Raw genomic sequence first — 11,067 nt, forward strand, 5'->3', positions numbered from 1 at the left:
GAGCAACAATAGACAAGATGATGCGTACCGAATTCAATTTTGCAACAGGAGAGAAGGTCTCCTCATAATCTATCCCATAGCACTGCGTATAGCCCATAGCAACGAGTCGAGTTGTTATGGACTCCATAGCATCACGAGTTATCCACAGGCATAGGAATTAAATTATGTCAATTTACTTTTAATGTAATTTCATTTGGTTTGGTTTGGTTTACTTGGGTTTGGTTTAGATGTAATGTGGAATGAACCACTTGACCTATGGATCACTTTTGTAATTTCGTCCTCAGCCCTATTTAGGGGGACGTTAAGGGAAGGAGAAATCAAGTATTGAGAAAATTAGAGTAAACAGGTCAGATTCTCCCTCAGAGGTCTAGGTCGGGTTCTCCCTCTGAGGTGCAGGTCGAGCTTCCTTCAAAGCTCCATCATTCCACGTTCCAGAAACAAGAATCCTCTTCCAACGTCAAGAACAACCATGGAGGGAAGAGTGAAAATAAGGGTGACTCGATCCATGGCTCGGGAAGAACCTAAGATCTTGGTATCAGACATGTCCACCCTTGGGGATTCCTCTTCCCCTGAGGATTTGAGGCAATTAGTTGAAGATAATCAGCAGAGGATAGACCTTCAGGCTCAATCCTTGGAAGAAGTGCGTCAGACAATCTCTGACCTGCGTGAGGCCATAAAATCCATGGATGTTGCCATCCAACCTCTCCTCCGGCGACAAGATGACAATGGTCCACGAGCACAACCATCGGCCGACCACCATCAATTCCACCCACCACCTCCCCCACAACCACCAATGCGTCATCACAATCCCCATATGGGGCCTGCCACCATCAATTCCACCCACCATCTCCCCCACAACCACCAATGCGTCATCACAATCCCCATCTGGGGCCTGCCGCTCAAGGACCAAATACGGTTCCCAGGTATTTAAAACTTGACTTTCCTACGTATGATGGGTCTAAGGACCCTTTGATTTGGTTAACCAAGTGTGATCAATTCTTTTATCATTAAAAAGCACCTGCGGATGAGAAAATTTATTTGGCCACCTACCACATGCTAGATGAAGCGCTTCTATGGTACCACCAATTCTGAAATGACTAATTGGTTTAGGATTGGGCAACCTTTAGGCAGTCTTGCATGATGAGATTTGGTCCTCCAGCTAGTAGCAATCCATTGGGCGAATTAATCAATTATAAGCAAACTAGATTACTAGAGGTATACCAAAAGACCTTCCAGGAAAGGTTAGCCCGAGCAAACCAGTTTGTCAGTCACACCCAGTATGTTCATATTTTTACTGTGGGTTTGACAGAAGCTTTGAGACTGGAAATTGAATTACATGGTCCTACGGATTTGGACCATGCTATGAATTTAGCTAGATCAATTGAGCACAAGCAGTGTGTTCTAAAGGAGTCACTGGTCAGAAAACCAACTTGGCCAGGAAGGCCCAATGCCACTGCTCCAATCCCTTATTATGGACCTCCAAGTTCTAGAGCCAGTGCAGCCCCACGCCCAGACAGCTCTAACTCGACTCCACCTACTCCTTACTTCAAAAAACTGAACAGACAGGAAATGGATCAGAGAAAGGCCAAGGGCCTTTGTTTTAACTGTGATGAACAATATGTATATGGTCACCATTGCAAAAATTTATTCTGTATATGTCTATGGGAGGATGGTGATGACATACTACCAGAGGAGAAGATTGTGGAGACAGACCAAGAGGGTCCAGAGATTTCCCTTCATGCCATGACTGGTGTACGTAGTTCTAGTACCATGCAGGTTAAAGCTCAGTTACATCATCTACAGTTACTGGCTTTAGTTGACTCGGGTAGTACACATAATTTCATCAGTCAGCCGGCGGCAGAACAACTTAGGTTAGTAGTCCAACAACAAACTGACCTTTCTGTATCAGTAGCCAATGGAGCTAAAATTACTAGTGTAGGTAAATCTCCAGCCACACACTTTGATATTGAGGGACACACATTTATTGCAGATTTCCTGGTGATTCCACTTTCAAGATTCAATTTGGTACTGGGAATTAAATGGCTACAACTGTTTGGGCCAATACTATGGGATTTTCAAGCTCTGACCATGTCCTTTACAGAGGACCACTATCAGAATATATTGCATGGCACCCAAACATCAGTGCCCTGCACACTACAGGTTGTTCAGGTCCAGACCACGGCTAACTATAAGTTATCTCAATTACTTATAGACTTTGAGAATATCTTTCAGGACCCTACTGCTTTACCGCCAATTAGGCACAGTGATCACCGTATCCGTTTGAGCATGGGCACTGAGTCTGTAGTGGTGTGTCCATATCGTTACTCCCACTTATAGAAGGATGAGATTGAAAGGCAGTGCCAGAACATGCTAGCCCAGGGTATACTTCAGCCCAGCAGGTCTCCTTTTTCCTCATCGGTATTACTGGTCCGCAAGCATGATAAGTCATGGAGGTTTTGTGTAGATTACAGGCAACTCAATGGGCATACCATTAAAGATAAATTTCTCATCCCAGTGGTGGATGAGTTGCTAGATGAGATACATGGCGCTACTATTTTTACCAAACTCGATTTGAAATCTGGCTATCATCAAATCCGAGTTCACCCATCAGATGTGGAGAAAACAGCGTTCCGCACGTTTCATGGCCATTTTGAGTTCCTCTTAATGCCATTTGGTCTCTCAAATGCGCCTTTCACCTTCCAGGCCCTCATGAATGAGGTATTTTCCTCTCTCTTGAGGAAATACGTTTTGGTATTTTTTTACTATAATTTGGTCTATAGCAATAGTTGGGAAGAGCATCTTCAGCACCTTCACTAGGTATTTTCTCTTATTTGCTCACTTCATTTGGTTTTAAATCAGTCCAAATGTTCTATGGGAACTTCAAAAATGGCATACTTGGGCCACGTTATTTCAGCAGTTGGGGTGAAAGTAGACCAGAGTAAGATACATGCCATCACAGATTGGCCTCCTCCTGCATCCATTACAGCTTTAAGGGAATTTTTGGGCCTAGATGGCTATTACAGAAAATTTATTCCCAGCTTTGGCCAGATTGCAGCTCCGCTCAACAACCTACTCAAGAAAAATGGTTTTACCTGGTCAGAGACTGCGGCTCATTCCTTTTAGCAGTTGAAAGAGGCCTTATCATCCGCCCCAGTTTTGCATCTACCCGACTTTGATGAGTCATTTTTTGTGGAATGTGATGCTTCAGGGGCGGTATTGGTGCAATGTTGCACCAACAGGGACACCCGATTGCTTATTTTAGCCGCCAACTTGGCTAGTACCACCACAAGTTAGCAGCTTATGAGATGGAATTGATCAGATTAGCGAGCTATACAGCATTGTCGGCCTTATCTCTGGGGACGCCCATTTCTGATTCGCACTGATCATTGCAACCTCAAGTATCTGCTTGAGCATCGCCTCAGTACCTCACCGCAGCAGCATTGGTTAAGTTAACTTATGGGGTTTGACTTTACTGTAGAGTATAAACCTAGGAGTTTGAATGTAGGGGCTGATGCTTTATCTTGCCTGGACATTCCAGAGCCACAATTACATGCCATAAGTCAGCCCAGAGCTCTCTTGTTGGATTCTATATAGGAAGAGGCACAACAGTACCTGAAAATTATAGCTTTATATCATGAGATCTAGCAGGGGACAGCGGCAACCCATTGGATGGTTAAGGACAATTTGGTCCTCCACAAAAACAGAATCTTTCTACACCACAAGTCCCCATTGATTCACAGCATTTTAGCCTCCTTCCATGACAATACACATGAGGGCCAACAAAAAACATATTTTCAGATCAGTCGGGAATTTTATTGGAGGGGCATGAAGCGCAGTATAGCCGATTATGTGGCGGCTTGTCAGATTTGTCAACGGAATAAAGCTGAATCATTAAGTCCAACTGGGTTGCTCCAACCACTTCAGCTGTCATCACAGGTTTGGTCTGATATTTATATGGACTTCCCTCTTCGTCAGGCAATTCCGTTATCTTTGTAGTGGTTGATCATTTCTCCAAGTATGGGCACTTCATCCCTCTAGCGCATCCTTACACTGCAGCTCAGGTCGCTCAACTCTTTATGGATAATATTGTCAGCTTACATGGGATGCCTAATTCCATTACCAGTGACAGGGATGCCATCTTTACCAGTACATTCTGGAAATAACTATTCAAGCTGCAAGGCACAACGTTAGCATTCTCTTCAGCCTACCATCCGCAGACTGATGGTCAGACAGAGGTTGTCAACGGAACAATTGAAATATATCTTCGTTGTTTCGTGGGGGACTCACCTAAAAGGTGGGTTAAGTGGCTCGCCTGGGCTGAATTATGTTACAACACCTCCAACCACATCTCACTCGACACAACCCCATTCAAGGTAGTATATGGTAGAGACCTACCCAGCCTTTTATCATATGAACCGGGTGCCTCTAAGGTCGCCACTTTGGACCAAGCATTAGCCGAAAGAGACACCTTGCTCACTGAGGTGCGTTCTCATCTCCAAGAGGCACATCATACTATGAAGTTGTATTATGACAAGAAGCACCAGGAAGTCTTCTTTTCTCAAGGAGATTATTTATGGCTGCGTCTCCAACACTATAGGCAGTTGTTTCTGATAGCCTCCAAATGCCACAAGCTCTCTCTGAAGTATTATGGTCCCTTTCAGGTTATGGACCATATTGGTACAGTTGCCTACTGCTTGCAACTTTCGCCAGAGGCCAGGATTCACAATGTGTTTCATGTCTCCCAATTGAAGGCCTTCCAAGGTGATTCTCCCTTGCGGCACACACCTCTACCCCCACTACATGAGGGACGTGTCCTTTCTACTCCAGCACAGGTATTATAGGCTCACCTCATTCAGGGTGATTGGGAGATCCTAGTGCAATGGGCTGATGCTGATCCCAGTGGCATGACATGGGAGCTATTAGCTGCGTTCCGCACCCTCCACCCCTACTTCGAGCTTGAGGACAAGCTCTTTCTCCAGGAGGGGGTGATGTTATGGACTCCATAGCATCACGAGTTATCCACAACATAGGAATTAAATTATGTCAATTTACTTTTAATGTAATTTCATTTGGTTTGGTTTGGTTTACTTTGGTTTGGTTTAGATGTAATGTGGCGTGAACCACTTGACCTATGGGTCACTTTTGTAATTCCGTCCTCAACCCTATTTAGGGGGACGTCAAGGGAAGGAGAAATCAAGTATTGAGAAAATAAGAGTGAACAGGTCTGATTCTCCCTCAGAGGTCTAGGTCAGATTCTCCCTCAGAGGTCCAGGTCGAGCTTCCTTCAAAGCTACATCATTCTATTTGATTTCCATCATTCCACATTCCAGAAACAAGAATCCTCTTCCATCGTCAAGAACAACCATGGAGGGAAGAGAGGAAAGAAGGGTGACTCGATCCATGGCTCGGGAAGAACCTAACACGAGCTTTAAGACAAGCAACCGATCCATCCGGATTATGTTTTATCGAAAAAACCCGTCTACAACCAACCGGTCTTTTACCTTTCAAGAGTGATTATAACGACCAGGTTTGATTTTTGTATAAGGCGTGCATTTCTTCATCCATAGCTGCCTTCCATCCTGGATGCCTCAGAGCCTCCTGATATGACTATGGAATTGAAGTAGAAGAAAGAGACGCAAGGAACTGAAAACACTCGGAAGACAAGCGATGGTGAGACATAAAATTTGAGATAGGATGCTAAGTAGTACAAGAACGATGTCCCTTTCTTAAAGCAATAGACCAAGTATCAAATTCAGGCCCATACATAGGAAGAGCAGGACTTACCTATGGTGGATCCGACAACTCCATAGGTGAAGGTATGGCTGGTGCATCAGGGGATGGATTTACTTCAAGATTAAAAGGCACAAGTGGACAAGGAGTAGTAGAAGGACAAGTCCATCCTGGAGAAGCATCATGGGAGGAGTAGAAGGAGGTGTCTTCAAAGAAAAGTCACATCCCTAGAGATAAACATCCTCAGAAGGGTAAGATTGTAACAAACATAACCTTTCAGGGTGCAAGAGTACCCCAAAAAAATGCACCTCATAGACCGAGGATCAAGTTTATTTTTATGCAGGGGTGTAATATGAACAAAACACGTACATCCAAACACTTTCAAAGGAAGAGATAAAATGATCTTCACCATTAAATAACATAGAGTAAGGATTTTTATGATGAAGGACTGATGAAGGTAACCTATTAATAAGAAAACATGTTGTAAGTATAGCATGAGGCCAATAGAAATAGGGTACCTTCATGGAGTAGAGGAGGCCCTGATCAACTTCAAGAAGATGACGATTCTTTCTTTCAGCAACACCATTTTGTTGAAGAGTATAGACACATGTTGTTTGATGAATAAGCCTATTACTCTCACAAAATGATTTGAATTTATGATACATGTATTCCTTAGCATTATCAGATCTAAGGATTTGAATTTTCTTCCCAAATTGTGTCAAGACCATAGCATGAAAATTTTTAAACAAAGGAAGAATTTTTGAACGCTCTTTAAATAAATATAACCAAGTCACTCGAGTAAAATCATCAACAAAAATGACAAAATATTTAACTTGGGAAATATTTGAGACACATAACGGTCCCCATACATCAGAATGTATTAGCTCAAAAGGAGCAGTACTTGTAGTTGTAAGACGAGGAGAATATGTACTCCTAATATGTTTACTTAATTGACAAACCTCACAACTAAAATTAGAAAATTCTTTTAAGAATGGAAGCAAAGAACGAAGTGAAGGGGTAGACAGATGACCAAGTTGGTTGTGCCAAAGTTGGGCCTCGGATGTAGTGGATGATAATGCAGCTAATGGTGGAAGAGTGAAGTAGTACAAACCCCCCTTTTCACGGCCGCCACCAATAACCTGCTTCGTAGTGAGATCCTGAAATATACAAGAAGACGGTGAGAAGGTGATAGAGCAATTTAAATGTTTGGTTAATTGACTAACCAAGAGAAAATTTAAAGGAAATTGAAGGACAAACAAAACATCTTGAAGGGGAATAGATGAGGTAAGAGAGGAGTAACCTTTGCCAAGGACCTTGGTTTGGGTACCATTAGCAATAGTAACGAATTTCTGAGGATAACAAGGAGACAAGGACTGCAACAAGTGTTTGTTACCTGATAGATGTTCAGAGGCCCCGGAGTCGATGATCCAAGAAGGTGATTCTGACCACCATAGTAAGTGAAAATTCGAGGCTCAATACAGGAAGAATTTGGACCCATTCTACCACCTCTATGTTCAACCCCTCTCATAGTTCGACCCCCTCTCATATTTCTGCCTCGTCCTCGGTATGAGGAAGATGTACCCCGATTGCTGGAGAACATCACCGATGGGGCATCAATAGGAGAAGGAGGGGATGGATCCGGTATCCGAAGTAATGTAGCACTAATGTCATCGAAGGATGGAAGAGCGGAAGAACTTAGAAGCTGAGTTTTGGAAACCTCAAGGTAAGGTTTAATATTCAATAAGCAAATGGCTACTGCCAAAGCTTCTCGTTGTCGTTCTTGAACGGCAATATCAGTTGAGTATGACTGAGCTAGTTTCAATTCTTGGAGAAGGCCTCAAAACCGTGCTAAAAATTTGTGAATATTATCTCCATGTCTCGTATGCAGCATATTTTGTAAGACATCATATATTTTTTTATAATGATGCAGTACTTGAGTAAAGCTTAGCATAAGTGTCCCATATGTCCCTGGCGGTTTCCAAGTAGACCACATTGTTGGCCACATGCTCTTCCATGCTATTGATGAGCCAACTTATCACCATGTTATCCTTTTTAACCCACTTGTGGTAGGTCTTATCTACTTCATCAATCGGAGGAGGAAATTTAATAACGTGACTTAAGAGGTCACGAGTAATAAGAACCCACCCAACCGATTGTGACCAGTTCATGTAATTGGAGAGACCTCTTAGTGGAATTTTAGTAATATGGAGTATATTACTCTTATTACTGTTGTGTCCACTCTCCATGATGAGGCAAGTCAAATGTGTAGGTCAAGGGAAGGGGCATTCTTCAAATAACAATTACTCAATGTAATTTGAAGAACCCGTGGACCAAATCAGTCACCAAAAAAAGAACAAGAAACCAATTTCCTTCATGCTAGCAAGCACCAAATTATCAACAAATTTGCGCCTTTATTAAGTGAGAATAAAATCCAGCCATCACTCAATTCCTCTTGTATTCTTAAAAACAAAGAGAAGAAGGTAGATGCAACCGATTAGGCCTTAATCCAAACTCCAACACAAACCGAGAGAGGAAAAAAATATTTAGAGAAGATTTAAAGGAAAATTAAGATACTTGGAAGAAATTTATCTTCAACTCATGGGATAATTCAACGTAAAAAAATTTCAATTGTTGAAGTTCAAAATGAAACCACAAAGGGTAAATGACTACTGGAATTTCACCAAACATATAATGGGCATCCAACAACATAACACAAACCCAAGAGCAACATTAAGTAGGAGAAGTTATAACAACATGTGCTAGAATTCTACCTCAAATGAGATTGATCCAAGTTACATAAAGGTAATTGAATCTCAACTATCAATCTTAATAAGACACAAACATCAAATGATCTTGATCATGCTTGTAATTGATTTACAAGAAGATCAAGATTATAACATTAATTTAATCATAAAAATAAATCTTCACAAGATATAAAAATTTATCTTGACTTGATGTGATTCAAAGTTCAAGAAGTAGAAAAACAGTAACGAGGAGTATGTAAATTAGGAAAGGAACAAAATGTAAATAAGAAGAGAATGAACTTATCTCTTCATGACTAAACTCCTTCTTTTACAACTTCTTGAATAGATTCCATAATAACTTCATCAAGAGGGATCCTAAACTCCTTGCTCTAATATCATGTAGAATTTAGGATCTCATGAAAGGAACTTTAGATCAACGAGGAAGAAGAAGAAGAAAATAGAAGGAGAGGAGAAGAAGAAGGATGTGGAAGGAGAGAGTTTGGATTAAGGGAGAAGAGGTTTGCGCGAAAGAGAAAAGGAGGGGTTGGACGAATTTGTGGAAAAAGAGGAGAGTGCTTCAATGGTCTACCTCTTAGCCAATGCCTTTATTTATAGTATTTATAATGCCCTTAGGGCTACAACTTGATAAAATAAAAGACAAAAAAGAACACATATTTACACCTCTATGCCATCTTGAAGTGAAGTATCATATTTCATACATATACAACTCCTTTGATGTGTGAGTTTCTTTCCTTGAGTTTGTGGGCTTGAGCCCATCTTCCAACATTCTGCAAGGCCCTCTTCCCTTTTGATAACTCGGTCAACTGCCATGTCTGATTAGATAATAGTGAATCCATCTCATCCTGCTTGGCCAACTCCAACTTGGTTGGTTCATCAACCTGCACGACTTCCTCATAACTCTCTGGTTCAATTTTATCTGTCAACAGAATATAATTCAGGGTAGAGGAGTACCTCTTTGATGGTCTACTAGTTCTGGCAGATCTTCTGAGTTTAATCAAAGGAATGTTTTGATATATTTTTGGGGGTATGTTTTCTTGGCCTTCCTTAGCAATATTCTCCATCTCAATAACTGGAAGATCTCTCAACTGAATCACATCAAAATTCTTGGCTTCATCATTTGTCCTCTCAATCTTTTTTCTCAACCTGTCTTTATACAAGGCACCTTCATTGAAGATCACGTCATTGTTCCTGATAACCTCAAGACTTTGGTCATCACAGAAGTGGTAACCAAACTCGGTACGACCATGGGAAATAAAGAAACATAATTTAGATTTAGCATCAAGTTTACTTCTAATAGAAAAATCAATGTGAATATAAGAAACACAACTAAAAACTTTCAAGAAAGAATAGTTTACCTCTTTACAACTCCAACCCTCTTCTGGTATTTTGAAATCCAATGGTATTGAAGGACTTATGTTGATTGAATAGGAAGCAATTCTAGTAACCTCACACCGGAACATCTTTAGCAATCCCGCATGTAATCTCATGCTCCTAGTGTTACCATATGTTGAAATGTATATAAGATAGGCTTTATGTTAATATTTGTTGTATAATTTATGTCATGTACATAGGCTAATTAGAAAGGGATTAGTTAGGTTGGATTACATTGTATTTACCCCATGGGCTGTAATATAATTAACCTAACCCTAACTTTCAATAAAAAAGAAGAGGAGGGGAGCAGCACTCCCATTTTCCAGCCTCCTTGGTGTCTTCTTCCTCAAGGTGAAACCAGAGCTTGAAGCTCTTCTCCCTAGCTGTTCCGTCAGCCTTTGGTGGTGGTGGTGGTTCTGTCCACCGAACTCAGAGCTTGGAGCTCTTGGTCTAGGCTATGCTGTCAGCCTCATTTCATGGTGGTTCTGTCCATGAAAACTCAAAGCTGGGAGCTCTGGTCTTGGCTGTTCTGTCAGCCTCCATTGGTGGACATTGGGTGTTCTCTTCAGGCATCACTCATCTATAAATATTTGTCATGGTATCAGAGCTTGGAGCTGCTTTGAAATATTTTCTGGGAGTGGTGGTTCAGCTTCTCTGTGTTGAATGTGAGCTTGGAGCTAAAGCTCTCTGTCCGATGATTCAAAGCATTGTTCGAGCTCACGGTTTCTGTCCAAGGAGTCTCAAGGTTGTTGTTTGAGCTCAGAGGGGTGGGCTGAAGGGTCTCTATTCAAAAGTTTCTGTCCGAGCTCAGGGTTTCTAGGTTGAAGGTTCTTGGTGTGGCTACTGGTGTTTCTGTCCAAGCTCAGATGGATGGGCTGAAAGGTCTCTGTTCGAAATTATCTGTTGGCTGAAGGGTCTCTATTTGAAACAATTTGGTTTGACGTGACTGAACTGTTCTGGGCTGAAGGTGCTCGGCTACACTGCTGTTCAGCAGCCAAGTGACCTTTGGTCTCGTAGATCTGGAATTTTCAGAGGGGTGGTAGATCTGGAATTTGCAGCAAGGGTTTCTGAAAATTTCAGCAAGGATTTCTGAAAATGTCAGCAAGGGTTTCAGTCTATTTGTGGACTTTGGAAAACATTTTTATGGGGCTTGTATTTCAGCCACTCTAGCTCTTGACTTGCTTCTTGTCAATGGACAAGT

General features: G+C 41.7%; 1 protein-coding gene across 1 annotated transcript; it reads left to right on the forward strand.

Moving 5' to 3' along the window:
• The first annotated feature begins 541 nt into the window (after nt 1-541).
• LOC137959410 (uncharacterized) lies at nt 542-2,337 on the forward strand. Its single transcript, XM_068806796.1, has 2 exons — nt 542-728; nt 1,310-2,337. The coding sequence occupies exons 1-2, from the start codon at nt 542-544 to the stop codon at nt 2,335-2,337; spliced, it is 1,215 nt and encodes a 404-aa protein (XP_068662897.1).
• Nucleotides 2,338-11,067: the final 8,730 nt, after the last annotated feature.

This window comes from Aristolochia californica, unplaced genomic scaffold (genome assembly GCF_029961685.1).
Source record: "Aristolochia californica isolate CCGP_79_NKW_82.1479 unplaced genomic scaffold, dmAriCali1.0.hap1 SCAF_3, whole genome shotgun sequence".
NCBI lineage: Eukaryota > Viridiplantae > Streptophyta > Magnoliopsida > Piperales > Aristolochiaceae > Aristolochia > Aristolochia californica.

Coding starts and splice junctions, on each gene's coding strand:
- LOC137959410 (XM_068806796.1), top strand. CDS start 542: ATGTCCACCCTTGGGGATTCCTCTTCCCCTGAGGATTTGAGGCAATTA. Junction 729..1,309: donor CCGGCGACAAGATGACAATG/GTCCACGAGCAC, acceptor TGGGTTTGACAG/AAGCTTTGAGACTGGAAATT.